This window comes from Rhynchophorus ferrugineus, unplaced genomic scaffold (genome assembly GCF_030347505.1).
Source record: "Rhynchophorus ferrugineus isolate W39M unplaced genomic scaffold, kcgeb_rfMv2 rfM3, whole genome shotgun sequence".
NCBI lineage: Eukaryota > Metazoa > Arthropoda > Insecta > Coleoptera > Curculionidae > Rhynchophorus > Rhynchophorus ferrugineus.
The window spans coordinates 19,590,415-19,614,354 of record NW_027472582.1 but is presented as its reverse complement, the minus strand read 5'-3'; the positions used below and the strand labels follow the sequence as shown (position 1 = coordinate 19,614,354).

Below are 23,940 nucleotides of genomic sequence, written 5' to 3'. Positions count from 1 at the left end.
AATTAAATAACTTTAGTGACTAATGTCATTTTAATACTATAACCTAACTTTCAACACATTGATTATTCAAATAAAATTATTAGTGAAGAAAACTTAAACTTTAAAATGGTTCTTTCAGAAGGTGTTAAACAGCGTTTATCGATGGTTATTGAGCTTGGAAAAACTGTTTTTCATTATGGCTTTATTCCTACAGTTTTATATTTAGGTATATTAAAATTTTTAGTATATAGTGCATGCTTTCTTAAAAAAGTGATACCATTTTATGATATATCTTTTAGGTTTTTCTAAAGGGGCTGACCCAGGAATGCCGGAAATAACATTATCAAAGTAAGCATGAGATCCTTATAATGAATTATTTTTTATATTATCTCATGTCTTGTTTTAGTTTGTTATGGTAGAAATAAGAAACTTATCTGGAAATAAGAGGAAGGGAGAAGAAAACCACCTGTTTTACATTATTTTACAATGTAATTTGTTTTATTTATAAAAATATACAACATGTAATTCTCACAATTACATTTTTTTAATGGTAGTCAAGTTAATGATTAAATAAATATAAAGTAAATATCACAAATATTAATTCATGACTAGAAAAAAGCATATATACTTGAGATTAACGCTCCACATAACAAATATCTAATATATATAAATTGTATGTTAGAATACATTTTACGTATAACTTATTTAGTTAGGTGCAAGTAGTTACATCATCAAATTGTTGCTCTAATTTGCTATAAGTTTTGTATTTGTTTTTAAGTTTTTTCATATATAGGCAAGCTGCAATTGTAATAGTTGTTATAACCAATAAAACGGCAGCCCTAAAAAATATATAAACATAAACAAGTATAGAAATATTAAATGTGTTATTTAGCATTGCATAAATTAGCTTATAAAATACATGTTTATTGTTTGTATATATGATGTGATAAGATATAAACAAGTGTTAATAATTAACATAACTAAATATTTAATCTTAAAGACTTACCAATAATACCATACATCTACAGTTTTTTTACAACATTTATTTTCACCACAACAATATTCGACTTTTTCGTCACATGTTCCAAATTCACAATAATCAGCGACAACCTTTAACATAGACTGAATTCAAATATATTTTTATATATTAGTTAAAATAATTCTTACACTTCTTATAAAATATACTATGATATAATTTAGTATAAAAGCAGAAGGTAAAGGATTCATGAATTCAATTATTTTTTATACAAAAAATTCTAAAAAACCAAAAACACAGCTGTACTTTATTGACTAAACTCTACTGTCAAATATATGACAGGAAAATATAACCTAATTTCATTATTATTTTTTATCACAGTTTCCTCTTTTTATGTCTATAAAAGACCTATAATCATAAAAAACAGTTATCTTGTTAAATTGCTTACCAAAAAAATATTAACAATACTTATATTCAATAATAAAATAAGGTTCATCATAATTTTATATTTTTAATAAAGTAAATTGAATACATATTTTTTAAATCTAATTTATTTCTTTTTTTTGCTCTTAGAGTTGTCCTTTGAATTTGATTCAGGATCTCTTGCAGGTTGCCACTGCAAAGGTTTGGTCCTGTACATGGGCCATGGAGGTATAGTAAGCTAAAATGTAATTATATTTATTATAAACTAATAATTATAACTGACAACATCATATTATATATTATTAGATCACACTATTTTATAATAATGTACTATGTACTATATTATTAATAACTCACCAAACTGGTTAAGATGCAACCAGCTGCCAATATGTATACTGTTTGAGAAAATTGTTGTATAATATATCCCCAAGTTAGTCCCACTATACCAAAAACAGTTATAATTATTTTTAACAGCCTCTCAGCTCTGTGTTGTCCTTCGAAATCCTGAAAAGTAAACATGTTTTAGAATATTTGTATGTTTATGCGGTATGAAACAAGGTTGGTAAACAAGTATACTTTAACAAATAAATACCATATGTAGTGGAATATTTTTAATGAAATCCATTGTTAATGTTGTATTATTGGATTCAATGTGTATTAAATTGAATTGTATTGTTTTGAAAAAAGTGTCGACGTATATATTTCTGTAACACAAAGCTGACAATGCACTGACAGTTATATGACAGCAATAGTATAATTCCGTATTATCTCTTTAAACGCCGACTACCGATTAAGAAGAACTATAAAAATTTTAAGTTGCATATGTATTATTACAATTTTTTATTAGTTTTAGAAGTCAATTTGTATTGGAAATTGCTAGACGTACACCAAATTTATTAAAAAAAAAACCTTCTAAAACCTTGTAATAGAAATATAAAATAATTAAAATAAAATATTTCAGAACTATTAAAAGGCCATTTAAAAGCTATTAGTACGTCCTATGATACATTATTATAATTTTGTATTAATCCTTAATTAGTTTAGATTTATTCTTTTATAAAAAAGCCTTTATAATTAAAACTGATGTTATACTGTTAGTGATATATTTTAATAAAACGTTGTTTATAATAATTTTAATTCGACTTATAAATACATTGGTAGCTAACTTTAATTACTCTCTAATTATACTCTATAATTTTTTAACTCCCTTGTACTCTTTAATTTTTTTTAGAAGTATATGTCATTACGTATCGTTCTTTTTATTGCATGTGACAAGGTTTTTATAAATTATTACCTTGAACCTTCAGTAGGTCATGCAAATGAAATAATTTATGTCTACTGTTATTATGTTTCTTTCAATGTCAATGTTACATTGTAGCATAGATTTTCCTACGTTTTCGGTGTTAAGAACATAAATAATAACATAAAAATACATAAAGAATATACTTTTTCATCAGGCAAGAAAATTCCAGTGTGAATCAGGTTCATATTCGTGAACTCCTTGAGCTACTTTTTACTACAATTTCAGCATATAAGTGTTATTAATATATATTATTGTAACTAAGGCTTCTTTTTACTTTATGATTTTATAAAAACTGTTATACAATAATGTGATATTAACAATGGGACATTAAATAATGCTTGAATTACATTTTTACTGGAGTAAAACACAGTTTACCAATTCTGTACAGATCTCTTATGCGAACCTATCTTAAATAAATGCATTTCTGTTCAGTTCTATTCTATTAATTATATCGTTCTAGATATCAAATAGAAAGGATTTGGGTTTTACTTCTTCCCATAATTACATTTATTAATAGGCAGTATATGAAGTAATTGAATTTTAGTAAAGCATATAACTTATAATAAACGCTTATATAAAAATTAACCTTGGCTAATACACAACTTTATTTGTTTATTTAATTAAAATAGATACGTTACTGTTTTATTGGTTTTACTAATTTTTGGTTCTTTCGCTTTTTACTATAACATTTCAGTTAAGCTTATATATATATATATATATATATATATATATATATATATATATATATCAAGATAAATATTTGTTACATTTTTTAAATTGGATTTGCAATAATGTAATCGTATTCCTGGTATTGCATACTATTACATTACCAGTAAAAATTTTTAGTTTTATTTCAAATTAAAAAACCAAAAGTTTCTTGTGTGTTCACGTTATTAATGTTATTATCGAAAATCACACATTTATATATTAAGTATTGTTAGTGATTGTTCCATAAGAAAAACTATAAAATCTCATAATGAATTTTAATGTTGATGATTACTGTGTAAATGGTGTGATGTACTGTAAAAATGGTACCCAAATTAATGAGTAATTAATATTAACAATATTGATATTAGGAACAATGAGTTCAAAAAAAAATTCTGATACCTTTATTAACTTTTAAAGGAATATGTTATCTAGGGAATTGATTTATATTTTAAACAGACAAAAATGACATATTGATAAAAATGAAATCCACAAATTGGAGAAGAGAAGTTTACTTTGAAATAAATTGGTTATAAATATAACAGTTTTGAACTGATTTTATGTTTTATAAATTGCACTAAACCAAAACGGTATTTTACTTTCTAGAAAAATCATTGAAATTGGAGAAAATCGATTTTGCTGGGAAATAAATGTATTAAACTTTTTCTAGAATTACCAATGCTTTTTTATTTATATGTTATTATATATTCGCATAATGTAATAATATTAAACTAATAAAATTGAAACAAATTGTTCTTAAATATAATATATTTCAGTTACTTCTATATTAATTTCTTTTTCTTACATTAATAAACATTTTATATATAATATAATATAAATTTATATAGTATGACATTCATTAATGCATCTTCAGTAGTTATTGCGACATTAATCCTACGTACAGTCCAATGTTTACTATTCAATTATGGATAAAATAAATATCATGGATTTTTGGCCTATAAAATAGTTATAAATATATATATATATATATATATATATATATATATATATATAGATATGTACATTTACAATTAGGCCTATAAATTAATATTAAAGGATTTACACCAGATGGTATTACTATGTATTAAATCGCATCGGGTAGATTTGTAACTAATTTCATGTTGAGGACCCACTGAATATTTTTTTTAATGCATTAAATATGTCTGAATTTATACCGAGTAAATTGCATTTGTGGATGTTTTGCCTTTTTCCTTCAATTTGTTGAAAAAGTTGGATGAATGTTATCGAACGCTATGTGAAACTTACGGAAACCGTGCTCCATCATTTTCGTCATGTAAATACTGGTTTGGACATTTTAAAAGTGGCGACTTTGACACCGACGGAGTTCTGGATAGGCAAAAAAAAAATGGAAACGAGCCTTTAAAGGCATTACTCGACTATGATCCATGTAAAACACTGAAAACAAATTGCTTGAAGAACATGGGAATGCTTGCTTGAATGAAAGCATGTCATATGAATTGAAACTAAGAGGCATTTGGTCATGTGTAAAATGCAGTTTCATTGGTAATATCGGAAAGGTTTCCTGCATCCTATTGTTACTGCTCGTAAACAGTGGATCCATTATGATAATCTAAAGCGAGAAAAATCATGGGGACCACATGGTCATGCATCAACATCAAAACGAAACCAAATATCCATGGCTCCAAGCCAATGCCCTGTATTTCGTGGAATCATTTTGGTGTGGTATAATATGGGCTGCTAAAACTCAATGAAAATATCAATGGGGCTCGCTATCCATTACAATTGATGCGTTTGACACGAGCACTGTGTTTAGCATGACAACGGTCTACCACATATTGCAAAACCGATGAAAACATAATTGAAACATTAAAATGGGAAGTGCAACCCCACCCTTCGTATTCCCCAAACCTTGCTCCAACTGATTACTATTTCTTCCGGCATATGAGCCCTGACCTGTCTGAACAGCGCTTCATTTCTTAAGAAGATATCAAGAATTGTGTCTATTCACGGATATCCTCAAAAGATACATCGTTTATTCGAGATGTAATTGCCTGCAAGTTGGGAAAAATTAGTGACTATCGATGAAGAATACTTTAAATAAAATACATTGTACCGATCTTTCGCAATAAAGCTTTATTAATTAAAAAAAATCCGCAAACAAAATAAAAGCCTATAGACCAACATCACTGCTGCCAGTAATATCTAAGGTTTTTGAAAAACTCCTGTTGAAAAGAATAAAACCGATCATAGAGAGAAAAAACCTCATACCAACACATCAGTTTGGGTTTATTAACAAGCACTCAACAATTGACAGGTCCACAGAATAACAGATGTTATTGAAAAAGCCTACGAAAGTAAAAAAGTGTGCTATAAAAAAAGCTATATTCTTAGATGTAGTATAAGCCTTGGATAACGTTTAGCATGAAGGCCTTGTTCATAAATTACAGAAAATGCTACCAAAACAACACACCAAGCTATTAAAATCATACATTACAACCAGAATGTTTAGAGTCAAACAAGAAAAATCTTACTCTACAATAAAAGAAGCTAAAGCAGGTGTACCATAAGGAAGTGTACTGGGACCAATGCTTTATCTACTCTACACTTGTGATATACCATAAATGAAAAATATTACGATGGCTACATTGCTGATAATACTGCAATTATAGGTGTCGGAGACAATAGTGAAGAAGCCTCACGAAAATTACAACAGGCAAGTGAAAATATAATTAATTGGACACAAGCTTGGAAAATAAGAATTAATGAAAGTAAATCTGTATATGTGCAGTTCACCTATAAACAGACCGTACAAGCACCAATATCATTAAATAATACCATCATTCCATATAGCAACAACGCTAAATATTTCGGAATCAATCTCGATGCAAAACTTCGCTGGAAAGAACTTATAAAGAAGAAAAGAAAAGAACTGGAATTGAAATATAGGAAAATGTACTGGCTAATTGGAAGAAAATAACAATTATCAGTACATAATAAATTGCTATTATATAAGCAAATACTGAAACCTATATGGACATAACGAGTTCAATTATGGGGATGTTCTACAAAGAGTAACATAAATAAACTATACATTTTTCAGATCAAAATCCTGATAGTTATTGTGGGTGCACCTAAATACTATAGGATTGATTACCTACATCGAGACCTTCAGATACCCACAGTCTGTCAAGAAATCAAGAGAATTGAGAAGGAGGCATGAGGAACGACCCCGTTCTCATACGCATATTGAAATATTGCAACTTTTGGATACCACCAGAACAGACTCAAAAGAATCAAACCATCTGATCTTGTGTAGTGCTGTGTAGTGATGTGCATATATTACAAAAATTCAGCACTGACATGTATAAACATTTTTTCACCAGAGACTGAGATAGGGCCGATGGGTCCTCCTAGTTACATACCTAGGTTTAAGTTATCATAAAGACACATAGTAGGTTAGACGGAAACGACTAGTAATAATGTATTAATTAAATAATAATAATAATAATAATATAATCTTTTAAAAGTAATTAATAGGCTAATTTAATAAACAACAATAAAGCAATTGTTTAAAATACCTTTAAACTGCCACCAATATAATTTGAACCAATTTTCCGTATATAGTCATTATGGAAAATTTTAGACAGCGAATTCCCTCACTAATAAGCGATTCACCTGCCTTGGTAATAGCAAAACAGCACAATTGATCAGGAACAAATACACAACGAAGAGATACAACTCGGTCCGATGTCTGCAACGGTTAAACTAACATCCTGTCGGTTTCTGCAAAATTTGGCAGACATTTTTTTGAATAAATTTGATAATCCGCTACCAAAAGTTACTATCGCAATTCAAGGTTTCAAAAAATAGCCAACCTTCAAACGCCAAGCGGCAACTGGTTCACTTTTAATATGGGCTAGTGTTAGTAAAATATTTTAATATTGCTCTTATGTATGGACCAATTATTAGTTTTTTAATAGTTATATAGTTAAGTTTATTTTAATTTCGTTTAGTAGTTATTTTTGTTTATACCTTTTTAACCGGATTTGAGACGTGGGGACGATTTCGAAACGAAGTTGAAAAATAGTTTTGGCGGTGCATTCGTTTGTGAATCGTCTTTTGAGTAGTTAAATTTCAACTGATGCATCTGACTTTCTGCGTTCACGGTTATATAACATATCAATTGAAAAGTCCCCAGCTTGACACATAGGTGGCGCTACTAGAATTAAATCCATATATTTTTTAGTTAGCCCTAATCCTCAAAAGATGCATATGTTTAGAGTTTGCATATAGATGTATACATTTTACAGCTGTCGGATCATTAGTTTGTGAATTATAGCATTTTGAGTTAAGCAACTTTTGTTATTGTGAAAAAAAATGGATAAAACGGAATTTCGCGTGTTGATAAAATATTGCTTCTTGAAGGGAAAAATACAGTTAAAGTAAAATCTTGGCTTTTTGCCGAGTTTCCGGACACTGCCCCAGGAAAATCAATCATTAAGGATTGGTATGCTAAGTTTAGACGTGGTGAAATGAGCATTACGAAGACGGTGAAAGCAGTGGACACCCAAAAGAGGTTGTTACCGACGAAAACATTAAAAAAATCCACAAAATGATTTTGAATAACCGTAAATTGAAACTGAATGAAATAGCAGACACTCTAAAGATATCAACTGACCGTGTACAACATATCATTCACTAATATTTAGGTATGTGAAAACTCTGTTCAGAGTGGGTGCCGGGCGAGCTCATTTTTGATCAAAAACAACGACGAGTTGATGACTCGGAGCAATGTTTGAAGATGATTAAGCGTAATAAACCTGAGTTTTTACGTATGGAATAATTTTCATTGACTACCTTCAAAAAGGAAGAACCAGCAACAGCGACTACTACATAGCATTATTGGACCGTTTGAAGGACGAAATAGCCGAAAAACGGCCGCAGTTGAAGAAGAAGAAAGTGCTGCTTCACCAAGACAATGCACTGTATCAAAAATCCATGAATTTGACTTCGAATTGCTTCCTCATTCACTGTATTTTCCGGATCTGGCCACCAGCGACTATTTCCTGTTCTCAGATCTCAAAAGAATGCTCACTGGGATGAAATTTTCGTCGAATAAAGAGGTGATCGATGAAACTGTGGCCTATTTTGAAGCAAAGGACAAATCGTACTACAAAAATGGCATCGAAAAGTTGGAGGGTCGCTATAATCAGTGTATCACCCTTGAAGGGAATTATGTTGAATAAAAAAAAATTGCCAAAAAAACTGTGTTTTACTATGATAGGCCGGGGATTTTCCAATTCACTTGTTACATAGCGTATACAATATTTACATCATTAATAAAGGATTAAGAAATTAAAACTTTGTCGATTTCTACTGTCAAATTTGACAGGAAGGTATAACCTAATTTTTTAAGATACCAAAAAACGTTTAGTGTCCTTTATAGACACAAAAAAAATATAATCATAAAGAATATTTATCTTGTCTTGTTACTTTTATTTTTATTTTCTTTTTGTTCTTGCCACTTGAATTGTATACAGAATCTCTTGCAAGTAGTATGTAATAACCGCAGAGAAAATATAGATTTAATTTTTTAAGGAATTTTGGAGAAATATTTCAGAACGTCCAACATCTAGATGTCACTACTTTGAACTTATTACTTGTTTTAATGGCTGTGCTAAGAGCAGCAAGTGCATTTGATTGGTTGATATCGTTTCTATGGCGCGTTTGTTTTTATTTTGCCATTTTCTGAATGTAGAAGTAAATAACGGTACTTTTAACTTTTTTTTACGTTTTCGCTATTAAATTATAATCAAAATTAGTTCATGATAATCCATATTCGGTGTAGAGCTAAATAATGAAACATCGTTTTCCTTTCCAGAAGTTTCTGGCTCTTATTTAAAAAATAGGTAGGTCATGTAAAATTCTCAAAATATCTTGGTTATCTTGGTGGTGTGTGACTTAGCATTATTTCTACCTAGTATGTGTACAATTATATAGATAGGGCTTTTGTATATATAAACATAAATTATTGTTTTAATATAGTTAATTACTAATAATTATAACTATATTAATTATCTTTAATACTTCTTCAGCTATGTAATGCCCTTAGAAATCTTAAAAAGTAAATAACATGTTTGACATAACAATATGGTAAAATAAAAATACTAAAAGAAAAATATAGGTTTTGAGATGTGTGAATGAACTTGAAGAAAGCTAGAAAACTGTTTTGTTGTGTATTTCGTGTTACTTCAATGAATGTTATTTGAATCAATTTTAATCAGCAGCAATATTATGTGGGTTTTGGCTTTTTTTTTCAGCTTTTACAGCATGTGCACCAGTGGATATTTCGTTTTACAATTGATGTTGATGAAAACCTCTCCGGGCTTAAAAGAGCTTATTTTTAGACTTGTTTTGTCATAAAGCCACGTCACTTTTCATCATTAGTGACAGTCCTATGGAAAGATCCTTCATTTTCTTGTTGTTAAAGATGCAGGACACATATCCAAGTCAGCGCAATCGCATTTCTAGATTTGTTCTTCAAATGATAGACGAATTTTGTTAATTTATTTATAGTCTAAATATAATGAATGTTTCGATAATATATCGCAAAAATATCGTTTTATATTTTATAACATCTCTTATTAAATACAACATTGCCTGAATAACCTTAACATATATATATATATATATATATATATATATATATATATATATATATATATATATATATATATATATATATATATATATATATATATTAACTCTGGTGTATTTTATAGCTTCCTGTAGTACTTGAAATATATGTGTAATAACTGATTATCAAGATTACTGGTGCAATGGAACAATAATTGGTGATTGTTGTTATAAACGAGGCCAAGTCTACTCAAAACCCACCAGTCACATTGCAGAAAATCATTTCCTCAATGGTCATTGACTCATTAACATTTGTTGAAAGAAGTAGGAGTTATTGACTATATGATAACAATTTGCGAAAATCTATGAACATTATTGCATTGCTAGCTATACATTAATGTGTCATTAAAATCATATACATTTGATGTACTTATTTTATATACTTATGTTTTCATATGTTTGATTTTTATTATATGTTGATTATATCAATACAATATTATTTCATAGTTGTCAATGCCGGTCCAAGTGATCTTTATTACTATTTGATTATTAGTTAAACATGTTACTGAAGCTCAAACTCTACCTATTTCACCCTGTTTTGAATTAATAAAAGAATATTTTGATAGTAATAAACCTAGTGTTTAGTATATTCACCCTATATTCATTGAAGACCTGACTTCAAATATTATAGGCCTTTTGTAAGAAGTTAGAGGAATAGTCATTTCCACTTAAGAATCTTATATTATATAAATCCAAATCAAAAACTTAGAAGGCTGATCGGCAACAAAAAGGAACTTTTTGTGAAACATTGCGATGGATTATTTTTTCACAACAATTCTGAAGTTACAAAATAGATCCTAAGCAACTTAAGATGGTTCTGTTTGACTGGTGAAAAATGAAGAGTGTCTTATATTGCATTTGATGGATCAGGATAAACTGAGTGAAGAAGTTGATCAAAAAATGCTAATAACTCTATAACTCGCTAACAATGTTCGAATTGAAGGTATGTGAGCTATTTTAAACTATGAAAGCGAAGGTCTTCTGGCGACGACTTATTCTCCAGATGTGGTTTCATCTGACTAACACTCGCTGTGGTCAATGTGCCGTATGTTAGAGGATAAAGAGTTGAAAGTGTTGCGATTTTTTATTAAATAAATTTGCTCAAAAATGTTTGAAAATATATTATTACAAACCAAATAATTTGACTGATCTTGAAATATAAAACGCTAATTACGGACCACCATGCAAGAAATAAAAACCAACTTAAACAAAATTTTCATTTAAACATATACATTTTTAAAATATTTATCATGCTATGAAATATATTATATAGAAATATATTTATATTGTTTTAAATTTATATATTTACTTTGTTTTTAGGAATTAAATTTTAAAAATACATAGGTTAACATATCAGTAATTAACAGTTATAGCTATAAAAAGTATAATTATGTACCACAGCCTTTTCATTATGAATATATTACTAAATTTGAACTAATTTTCCTAATCATATGTGTATATAGAGTTAATATTTCATTCATTATTTTTACTTTCTATTAAAATAATTTGAACCAATTTTCCCTAAAATGGTGTGGGTATTTCGAAATACTCAAAAACTTAGCAGGCTGATCGACCACAAATAGGAACTTTTTGGGAAACATTGCGATTATTTTTTTCATTACAATTCTGATGTTACAAAATCGTCGGTAGATCCTGAGTAATTTAAGATGTTTCTGTATAGCTAGTGAAAAATGAAGAGTGTCTTGTATTTCATTTGATGGTAGAGGATAAACTGAGTGAAGAAGTTGATAAAAAAATGCTAATAACTCTATAACTCGCTAACAATGTTCGAATTGTTCATCTGACTAACACTCGCTGTGGTCAATGTGCCGTATGTTAGAGGATAAAGAGTTCAAAGTGTTGCGATTTTTTATTAAATAAATTTGCTCAAAAATGTTTGAAAATATATTATTACAAACTAAATAATTTGCCTGATCTTGAAATATAAAACGCTAATTACGGACCACCATGCAAGAAATAAAGACTAACTTAAACAACATTTTTATTTAAACATATACATTTTTGAAATATTTACCATGGTATGAAATATATTATATAGGAATATATTTATATTGTTTTAAATTTACATATTCACTTTTTTTTTAGCAATTAAATATTAAAAATACATAGGTTAACATATCAGTAATTAACAGTTATTGCTATAAAAAGTATAATTATGTACCACAGCCTTTTCATTATGAATATATTACTAAATTTGAACTAATTTTCCTAATCATATGTGTATATAGAGTTAATATTTCATTTATTATTTTTACTTTCTATTAAAATAATTTGAACCAATTTTCCCTAAAACGGTGTGAATATTATAGAAAAAATCAAAGCCTTGAAGGTTGAGCAACAATTGTGAAGTTAGAGAATCGTCGGTAGAACCTGAGCAACAAGATAACGGTTCTGTTCTGTATGACTGGTGAAAAACGAAGAGTCTGTTATATTACATTTGGTGGTACAGAATAAACTGAGTGAAGAAGTTGATCAGTAAATGGTAACAACGTTCGAGTTCATCTGACTAACACTCGATATGGCCAATGTGGCATATGTTAGCGGATAGAGTTCAAAGTGCTGGCATTTTTATTAAATAAATTTGCTCAAAAATGTGTAGAAATATATTATTACAAACCAAATTATTTAACTTATCTTGATATAATATTAAACGCTAATTACGGATCAAAATGCAAGAAATAAAGACTTCGACTTAAACAAAATATTTATTTAAACATATGCATTTTTGGAATATATATCATGGTGTTAAAAATAATTCTAAATAATATTTATTAACCAAAGTTAAGAAGCTAAATTTTTAAAAACATGCATTCTAAACTTAATCAATTATATAGAAACATATTTACATTGTTTTAAATTTACATATTTACATTGTTTTTATAAACTAACTTTTAAAAATACATAATTTAATATATCAGTAATTAACAGTTATAGCTATAAAAAGTATAATTACGTACACAACGTTTTCATTAATAATACATGTATTTTTTCATAAGTATATTATAATAATTTTCCTAATTATTTACATGTACAATCAATGTTTATTTACTATTTTTAGTTCCTATTAAAATAATTTGAACCAATTTTCCGTATATAGTCATGATGTTCTTCCACTCGAGCTTCCGTCAAGTTTCCACCAATAAATGTTCACGACACACTGTAACTTATGGGAGATTTAACTGTAAACGTTACGCAATAAAATTGAACGGCACCTCACCTTGTAGCACAATTTTCCTATATTTCAACTGTTCGGCGATGTGGTCGATAACAAATGGTTTTTCTCAAATACCTTGTGTAAAGAATGGACGTGTCTAGAGGTCGACCGGTAGTTTGTTTTAGTGTCATAAATGAGAGTGGTGTCTGAGTGGACATTGGAACAAAAACAGATCGATAGATCATAACCAAGACATCGCAGTTTGGCATATAATGACATTGTACACTAAAACGTGTTCCGAGCGATGTGGTTTTGTTAATTATCATTGAAAAAGTCTGTAGTTTAATATATGTACATTATTTTATAATGATATTGGTATTTCTGATGATTTGGTATTTAAGCAACACAACCGTTTATATTGATATTAATTTTAACTGATGTTTGCGTCAATGTCAAATTCTTTGAAGCGGATAAATGAGATCATCTAATTGCTTTTTGAGGTTAGTTTTAACATTTTATTTAATTAAAATTAACATCTCTCGTCTCGTTTTCACTTAATTGAACAGTTCATATCCAGTAAGTTATAATAGAAGAATTATACTAAATATTTTATCGCTCTAAATGATGGAAAATAAATTTGTAGGCGCAGAATGGCACGCAGTTTGGTGAGGTGACGCAGTCACGGCTAGTGTACGTGGGATAAACTGAAACCGCGCAAATATGATTCATCGAGAAATAAAGATTTAACCTCATAGGAAATTTTAGCGAAATGTTTCGTGACATCCAACATGTAGATGTCGCTACCTTTAACATACTAATTGTTTTATTCGCTATGTTAAGAGACGCGACGGAATTTGATTGGTTCATTTCGTTCTATGGTTTGATTATTTTGCACGCCATTTTAAATGTGCCCTATAAAGAGAACAGTGTGGTTAGCTTTTTATAACGTTTATACATTAAGTTATTATTTTATTTTATTAGCATATACTAGTCGGTAGTTGAAATGCATTCCCGTTCTAGAAAGAGTTTTGTGCCCGGATGCACAGATAGTGAGGAAATGCATCATTTTTTCCGTTAAAAAGGCGATCTTTAAGAAATGAGTAGAAAACATAAATCCTAAATTGGTTGGGTTAAACTTAAGACAGATTTATGATCGTTACCATGTGAGACGTTTTTGTGATACATCTTTCAAGCTTTCCTTCAAGTACTTATGAACAATTTAGTGATGGTGAAAATAATACCACGAAGCCGGAATATGTACAAATGGAAGTGGATGAAAATCAAAATCATATAGAAGGTAAATGGAAGGATTCATTTCTAAACTGTCTTACTATATTGGTAGTGCCTATATACATCGTCCCAGGCCCACAACCAGGGTCTTCGAAGCAAGTATCATCGACATTTGAACAAACTCCAGAAGATAATGGTAAAGTTTGTATTCATTCAACCAGTATCCCGCTTTCTGCTCATTCTTACTGTTAATTAGTTGACTCTATAACTTCAGTCCAGATGTTCTTATAAGAGCAAACAAAGTTTTACGTTGTACTGTAGTGTACATCTCAGGTTATTTAGTAAAACTTTTGATAAAAGAAATTAAGTGTGATTTTTGTTTACATACAATTATCATTAAATCAGTAGACCCACAAATTGAGACTGATTTTATAGAGGCAAGACAATATCTCGTGCCCCCGACTCTAACAAAATTGTTTTATTATACGGTCTTTGAGGTATGTCTTATTTTATTCAGCGATTTTACCACGTCGATAATGTAACAAAATTTTTGTCAAATGTTTAAAAAAACGTAAATTTAAAACCCTTCAATTGTACATTCCATAATGATCTTTCGGATAAAATATTAAAAGTACTAACAGAAAGACGGAGGAGATAATTTTGATTAGCAATGCACCAAAGTTTTTTGCTTATGGTTTTATATATATGTATATAATATTTATATTTTATAGATATATTTATTTTTATATTATATTTATATTTTGGAGATAATTATATTATATTTTTATATATTTATATTTATTTTATATATTTATTTTATTTTTATTTACATTATATATTTATATTTATTGTTATAGATTATATTTATATTTATTTATTTTTAAATATTATATTTATATGTATATTTAATTGAATTTAATTTAACAAATTTCAGAATAAAATTATTTTTTATTTAAATTTCACTGGCCAATTAAACATGACGTCCAAGCTGTCACGTGCCAAACATTACTAATGAGCCAATCAAATGTCTTCACAGCAAAATATTTTTCTTACAGGTGCCTATAAAGGAGAATTAAATTGACCAATCAGATTATTTGAATGGCCCATTATGGCTCCCTCTGGATGTTGGGCAATGCAAAACTTGCGGCAGAGTTGCATCTCTATTACTCTATGATACGATTGCAGTTCTCGTGTCGCAGTAGAGCTACACGCAGCTTGTATGTACGCTTGGTACAATGGTTTGGTACAATGGCACTTGATACTTTACTAATAACGACTAAACTGGAATTTAGTTCGGAATCTGAAATGATAATGTTTATCTCCCAGATGGCTAGTAAAAGGTATCTGGGAAGTTTGTATCTAAAATCAAGAAAGAGTAAACATTTATTTTAACTAAATAATTTAGTGAAGAATGTTAATTAAAGAATTTAGTCCTCATGTAGTCTACATTGCGCAGGATCACGTTAGCCAAAACTGCGTAACGGTGCGCTGCGAAGCGATATTGCGCGGTAGCTATTGTTCTTTAAACCCATAAAATCTCGCCGTGACTCACGCTGCGCCACCTCACCAAGGTGCGTCCCATTTTGCGCTTAGCCTAAGAGTCCTATGAGTACTATGGGTATTTATGGATCATACACATCGGTTCTATAGTTGTCAAAATCTCAAAATAGATATCATGGTATGATCCAAATATGTAAGTTATGATGAAATGAAAATCGATTAAACCATTCATATTATATATATGAAGCGTATAAATTAGTTTTAAAAGTTTTTTTTTAATTTGAAACTTTATCGATACACTGCATTTTATTCAAAGTATTGTCCATCGATGGTCGCTATTTTTCGCCAAGGAGGGGCAAGGTCTGGAAAATAAGGCGGTAGGAGTAACACTCCCCATTTGAATGTTTCCAATTATGTTTTCGTCGATTTTACAACATGTGATAAAGCTTTGCCACGGTGAAGAATAATATTCCGTCCATTTTTCGCGCAGTGCTCGATTCAAACTCATCAATTGTATTCGATAGCGATTTCCATTGATGGTTTCATTAGGGTTTGGCAGCTTATAGTATACTACACCATGATGGTCCTACCAAAGACACAGCATTATCTTGGAGCTATGGATATTCGGCTTTGCTGTTGATGTTGATGCGTGACCAGTTGGTCCCATGGTTTCCAATTTTGCCGTTGAAGCAGAATGTCACACATGAATAAAACACACATTTTATATCTGGGCTTTCGGATCAATCCCATGTTCTTCGGAAGGAAATATATTTTTTTATTATTCCCAACAATTCTGCATATTTTTCTTGCATTTTACACGGATCATCATCGAATAATTCCTTCAAATCCTCGCCTTGAAATTTTTTTAGCTTCCTAGAACACTTTTTGTCATCGGTGTCAAAATTACCACTTTTAAAACGTTGATAATGTTGTAAATAGATAAATAGGTTTATGTAGGTATTAAGCTCAATTGTGTGTATATGGTAGAATATAAAATACCTGTAGTAGATAGGTTAAATAGGTTTTTTGTTTATTTTTATTTAGTTATTACAGGATTATTATGTACATACTTTATTTAAAAAAAATTGTGTTAAATATCTAAGTTTGATATTTTTTTACTTTTTAGTGAGTTCCTTATTAATTTTTTGAAGTCGGTTCAATTTTTTTGTTAAAAATATTTTATAATGTATTATGAACAGCAATTAAATTAAACATACTTAAAATTGAAGAATTGTGAAGTCTTATAGTGTGATATGTTTCCTATCTTTGTTAAACATTTTACCATACATTTTCAATACTAAGGTGACAAGATATTGCTAAAATTCGTTGATCTTGAGTTAAATAGTAGAGGTCATAGCAAACTGGTTACTGTAATAATTTTTTAATGGTTTTCGGACATATAATAAATGACCTTCGCAAAATATTCTCGTGTATAATTTAATGTCACACTGTATTAGAACCTTGAATTAATATTCAATCCTTTATATTACATATATATATATATATATATATATATATATATATATATATATATATATATATATATATATATATATACCTCCTTCCAATGTAAACAATCCAGTATCATTTTCGTCAAAATAATTATTTTAAGCAAATTTTACTGATTTACTTGGCAACTGGAGCATAATATATGTTTCTCTAATTTGTTCAAAAAAAAATTTAATGTAAAAGAAAAGAAAGCATTGCTATTACTCATATCCAATGAAATTGTCACGACAAGTCGTTATGGATTGTATTTGATGCGATTAAATAAGTAAAAACACCATTCTGCATCCTGGAGATACATATTCTGCTTTAGTACAATTCCTTTCATAACCACAAAAGCTTTTCTAATATGAAATTGCAGCTTTGTACAATTTCAAAAATGAAAAGCTCTTTAGTAACGAGAAATAGAATAACAATATAATTCATATAATATTCAAAGGTTTTATTTTTTTTACTACTTTTAATGGTTTCTCATCTAATGGTCGAAAAGAAAAAGGTGACGTAGAACAAGGCACGTAGAATATATGATATCTGGGCTTCGGTCTTGCCCTGCCAAATGGTTCGGCTTCTCAAGGCGCAGCAAGAGTCCTCGATTTCTTTATTCTTAAGAGGTAAATCGCCCTTCCAAAGTTCGAGTCCTTGACGAACTAGACTCTGATCATCGTCCGGTCTTTTTCAAACTCGGAAACTGCGCCACCACTCAATTCCCACTTACAAGATTCAGGAAAAAGACCGACTGGTCTGTCAGTCTGGAGTGTCAGTTTCCCTATGAATTTTATTATTTCTGACAAACCATGAAGCGTTTAATATCTCCTGAGGAGCTTATTTTGGAAAACTTGAAGCCGTTTGACCTGGTTGGGTGTAACAAACTTGAAGTAGACATTAGATCCGTAGAGGAGTATGGACCGAATTAACATCTTGTAAAATAAGCATTTGATGGAGATAGGAAGTCTGCTAGAAGGGCAGATCAGAGAAGATAGCAGGTTTGCTATCCCCGAACCTTTTTGGATTGCTTTCTGGATTTGGGATCACTTTTGCTCCCAGACGACGGAATCCAGTCGTGTGTTAACTCAAGTTCGCGAATCAATAGAGTCGCCGGGTCCGCGTGCCCAGTAATGGCTGCCCAGCGGGTGTCATATCCCCATATGTGATCAGTTGGTAGTAGTTAAAATAATATTGTAATTAGATAAATATTTTTAGGAAGATATTAAGTTAAATTATGCGTATATAGTAGAATATAAAATATGTGTAGCAGATAGGAAAAATAAGGTTTTTGTTTATTTAGTTATTAACAATATTTACATAAAAACGTTTTTTTTTGTGTGTTAAAAATCAAAGTTCGGTTATTTTTTACATTTTTCATTTTTTTTATTTATTTTTTGTCGGTCACTACCATTTAAAGATTAGCATTGTCCATATGTTATCTTGATCTGACCTATGTATATCAGGTCGGAGGCTTATTGAGTGATTAATTAATTATTAGTCAGAATATTTCTTCTAGCTACCAAATTACGTTCTAAATTGTTAAAATTATAATAATCTGTGAATACTCACAAAATATCATTATGCAGTCAAATCATACATTCCTTTAATATATCTGCTTTAGTTCTATATTACATTTAAAATAATGGTTAATTCTTTTTTAAACGGCAGTTAAGCAGGTTTACAGGTGGACATATTAGTGATTCTTAAGAAAGATCATTAATACAGCTTTAGGAATGCACTTAATTAATGTAAAATAAAATATCACGTTGTATTTCAGCACAAGGCTGCTTAGATAATAATTATGACTATATTTTCAAAAGCGCAGAATAATTAACTTGTATTTTAATCAGATTTTTCAGTATTTCTATTTTGTCTTTATTGTTTTTAGTTAAATGTTCTTATTCTATAAACATGCTATTCTAGTCTATAGAGTAACGAAAATTTTACACCTGTTACAGGAAGTTGCCACCCTCACACACCTTTACTATCGAAACAGAACAGTGAGCTCTCAAAATTCATAGGCAATAATGTTATTATCTCCTTAAAGTCTATTTCACTTTACAGGTGTTAAACATGCATAACATTTTTGCACTATCTGCTAATTAATTGTATAAATGCCACCTAAATGCTTTATACAGTGTCACAAAATTTTATTTTACTGTCATTAATATAATGTTAGCACTGTGTACAATGTTTAAACAATGGAAAATACAGTAGTTCTCACTGAGAACGTTCATATTTTTGTTTGATTATGCTCAATTTGTATAATTAAATAGAAATATATAACATGTTCTTATTCACGGATCCTTTCCGTCTACCTACATACCTTGCTATCAAAAAGGAAAAAAAATTAATTAATTACATCTTACATTAGATATGCTTAGTACTATCTAGATAGTACTAAGACATGCTAGATATGCTTAGTACTATTTTAATTTACAAATTAATTTACTAGTACTGTTCTATTGTAGTTGCGTTAATAGACAAGCAAGGCGATTACAGAATTAATATATCAAAATAAAACTAAACTACTTAAGCTAAAGTTAAGAATACACTTATACACTAAACAAGTTGGTGTGGTTTGGTTCGCTTCAATATTCTGATTTCCTGATTGTTGTTCAGAAGCTGTATTGCTTCCATGTTGCTGTGATTTAACAACCTTTTTCATATTTTAAGACGAAATCTTAGGTCACTTCGTATATCCCTTTAATTTCGAGGTCATCGTGAAGCTCTTCGTTGTTTACGTAGCGATAAGTATTGGTAATTAATCGTAGAACATTGTTTTGGTTGCGTTGTTTTAGCGCAACCTCATATTTGCACACCATAGGTCCAAATTGGCTTTTTCATTGACTGATAGACCAATCTCTTTAATTTTAGGTCAATTTGAGAGTGTTTCCCGACTAACTATTGCAGTTTTTTGGCTATTAGTCTATTCTGCTCTGCTTTTTGGCTAACATGATGTTTCCAATTTAACCTAATATCGATATATATTCCGATTATTTAGCTGATTCTACTTGGGGAATCGGGCATCCGTCAAGTGATAAAATTAGGTTTTTGTCATTTCGTCATAACGCAAAATTAATATGGACAGGTTTGTGGTTATTAAGCTGTATTTTGACCGCTATTTATAGTTTTTCTACAGCCTTCGACAGGGATACATCTTTTGCCATTATAACTGTATCGCCGGCAGATGTTACAGTATAGAGCAGATATAGGAGTAGGTCCAAGACACTAATCTGTGGACTCCAGCCAAAAAAGGTTTAAGTTCGCACTTTTATGCGAGATTTTAAATTAACTTTCGAAAATATATGATTTCAGCAGTCGACAGTAATTCCGTGGTAGCAAATTGCTCACTTTGAAGGGTAATCCCAAATGCTATACCCGGTCAAAAACTTGGGAGACGTCCAGGATTATTGCATTTATTTTCCTCGAAAGCCTTTTCAACAACCGCTTTTATTCTGTGCACTTGGCCGATTGTCGAGTGGTGATTTCGAAGTCCTAACTGGTAATCTGCTATTTTTATAAATTTTGACAGTGCTGTGTAATAAATTTTGCTGTTAATAAATTTTGATCTTAGCGATTTTTATTTTAATTTAAGGATGCATAAATATATTTACAGGGTTGGGCAGTATTTCAATTACTTGTAATTAAAATACGTAATTGAAATACAAATACATATTTAGTACTTTAAATTCCTGGCTCTAATTGATCTTATTAATATGCTAGTGATATTATTAATATATGCATTCAATAGGGTATAGTTCAAAGCAAAACGCCAACCACGAAATACGTTGATCTTTAAAATTGGCAACACTACACCTGAACTGTACATCAAAGTTTGAATATCTGTCATCTATAAAATATTTGTAACAAAAAATTGAAGTGACTCCAAAAAACTAAATAAGGAACTCAGTAAAATGTAAAAAATAATCAAACTTAGATTTTTAACACCAAAAAACGTTTTAAAACCAAATATGTATATAAGAATCGTTGTAATAACTAAATAAAAATGAACAAAAACGTAATTAACCCATTTACTGCATGTATAGTATTTTATATTCTATTATATACACACAATTTAGCTTAATATCTATCTAAATCTATTTATCTATTTACAATATTATTTTAACTACTACCAACTGATGACTTTGAAGTCAGCGCCTCTGATATTTGAGGTTTTACCTCGATTTCCCTCCCCCTTCTCTCATCAGATTCTAACTTGGTTTCAATGAGACCTCGGAAGTGCACTCTCTCGAATAAAAAAAAATAATTTTGAAAAAAATATACTGCCGAACCTCCTCCTTTTTCGTAATCGGTTAAAAATAAATAGAGCGATATTGGTATCACGCTACCACCCTACTAACAAAATGCATTGGTTGCCAGAGAGCATCACAACAGATTTGAGACCAAGAATTCAAAATCTTGCAGTTTATGACTTAGAGGTATGAAATAATGCCTGATTTTGTCGTTTTTGCGAACACGTAAAGTAATAAAAATGGCAGAATGTCAAAAATTAATGATTTAGAGTTAGCCATCTTCCTAAACGATAAAACCAAAATGCTTACCATCTTTAAACGTTATTCAAATATACAAATGTGTTCATACAATATAATACAAGTCTGTGTTCACCAGGACCTGTAAAAAAATTGTTTTATTTAGAAAGTATTATTCATTCCCCAATAAGAGGCTCTTTGTCTGATAGTAAGTTCTTCTTAATTTATTTCCATATTAATTTCCATAATTTAATACTTGACTATATTTTGTAATTTGTATTTGAAATAATAATAATTAATTCCTGAATTTCATATTTTACATTTCAATTATTTAAATATTTTCATATTTTAAATACGCTCCAGAGAGTATTTGGTAATTTGTATTTTAACGAAAGCAAAGCATGTATTTTGTCCAGTTCTGTATTTTTACGATGGCATATTCTAAACAAATCACCCTTCATACTTCAGTCTTTTCAAATCAGTTCTCATAATTTCGAGTTATTTCAACATGCCTTGACATAATATCCGATAATTTTAGTAAAGCTTAGGAGGCGTTGCAACAGGTGGCCCGTATATCCGCCCGTAATCTTAATGTAATTGTTCATTTTATCTATTGTTGTATATCACAAAATATTTATAATACGATTTCGCTTATTTTATTTTTCTAATAACGATGTTACAAAAATAAATCCAATTATTTTCAATATTGGGAGAAATTTAACCAAATACAGTGTTGCAATACGTTTTTTAAATTTTATTTCTTAAAATATTATTGCTTGCATTTTAATATGAGCGAGGTATAAAATATTTTAATCAATCTGGATTACTTAATACAGTAAATAAAAATATTAGATATTGGCCTTAAATACAAAAATAACCTATTTATTTTAGGATTATAAATTAATTTTAAAGGATTTACAATGGGGGATGTTAATTTGTATTTAATTGCATGACACTCACTGACGGGTTTCACTTTTCCGTGTGTGCTGTAGCGACCTTGAGGTATGTCGAATTTTACATCGTGGAATAACGGTCTACAAAATACCCAGAAATATAATCCTGGATGTTGAACACGGGCGGGGTGCCAGCAGCGCCAACTAGAACCCGATAACGAATAGCTGGCGGCAACCCCGAGACGTTTATCCGGGATGTTATTGAAGGGTATTGCCATTCATTCAGTGCTCAGCCTTCGTTTGGTTTAGACGTGCCACCATCGACTGCCCAAGCCTCGTCACCAGGTAACACCGCTGCCATCCGTTTTATCTGTAGCGACCTAACTGCACCTGTACCCCAAATATCTAATTGTATTTTTCACATCATTTTTTATATAGCCAATAAATAACGGTCACATAATGTAAACACCACTGTTTCATTTCGTTTTACCTCCATTCACCGAGCCACATCATTTACCCTAAAGTGCCATTTCATCGATGTGCGGACAAAATGTTTTTCAGTGCGTTGAAAATGTCTGAATTTGTACTGAGTAAATCTCATTTGCTGGAAATTTTACTTTGAAAAGCGGTGATTTTGAACGGCGACAAAGCGACATCTTGGACAGCCAAAAATATTTGACGACAAGGATTTGAATTCATTACTCGATGATGATTCGTGCAAAACTGAAGAAAAATATGTGGAATTATTGGGAGTAACACAAGAAACCATTTACAATTCCTTGAAAATCATGAGAATAATCCAAAAGCTTGGATATATTGTGACATATGGACTGAAGCCAAGAGACATTGAAAGGTGTTTGGTTGATATGCGAAATGCTGTTTCAACGACAAAATTGAAAATATTTTTTTTATATCGTATTATTCATCAACATCAATGCCAAATGTCCTTGTCTCCAAGCTGATGCTGTATTATTTGGTGAGATCAGCTCCATGTGGTAGAGTATGAGCTGCTAAAACCTAATGAAACCATAAATGGGTGTTTCTATCTACTACACTGGATTCGTTTGAACCGAGTACTGCGCGAGAAACGGCCG

At 30.0% G+C, this 23,940-nt stretch overlaps 2 protein-coding genes across 3 annotated transcripts; both read right to left on the bottom strand.

Moving 5' to 3' along the window:
* Positions 1 to 448: 448 nt before the first annotated feature.
* LOC143194060 (uncharacterized) lies at positions 449 to 1,329 on the bottom strand. Of its 2 annotated transcripts, none has more exons than XM_076400618.1 (3): positions 1,147 to 1,329; positions 986 to 1,101; positions 449 to 818 (listed from the first exon to the last, which is right to left on the bottom strand). In XM_076400618.1, the coding sequence occupies exons 1-3, from the start codon at positions 1,204 to 1,206 to the stop codon at positions 689 to 691; spliced, it is 306 nt and encodes a 101-aa protein (XP_076256733.1). In that variant the 5' UTR covers positions 1,207 to 1,329; the 3' UTR covers positions 449 to 688. The 2 variants fall into 2 exon arrangements, with proteins under 2 accessions (XP_076256733.1, XP_076256734.1); XM_076400619.1 differs by having other exon boundaries at positions 986 to 1,089; positions 1,147 to 1,322.
* A 117-nt stretch (positions 1,330 to 1,446) lies between these two features.
* Spase12 (Signal peptidase complex subunit Spase12) lies at positions 1,447 to 2,128 on the bottom strand. The gene is made up of 3 exons (XM_076400620.1): positions 1,971 to 2,128; positions 1,736 to 1,882; positions 1,447 to 1,616 (listed from the first exon to the last, which is right to left on the bottom strand). Exons 1-3 carry the CDS (start codon positions 2,001 to 2,003, stop codon positions 1,506 to 1,508), a joined length of 291 nt encoding a protein of 96 aa, XP_076256735.1. The 5' UTR covers positions 2,004 to 2,128; the 3' UTR covers positions 1,447 to 1,505.
* Between the last annotated feature and the right edge of the window lie 21,812 nt (positions 2,129 to 23,940).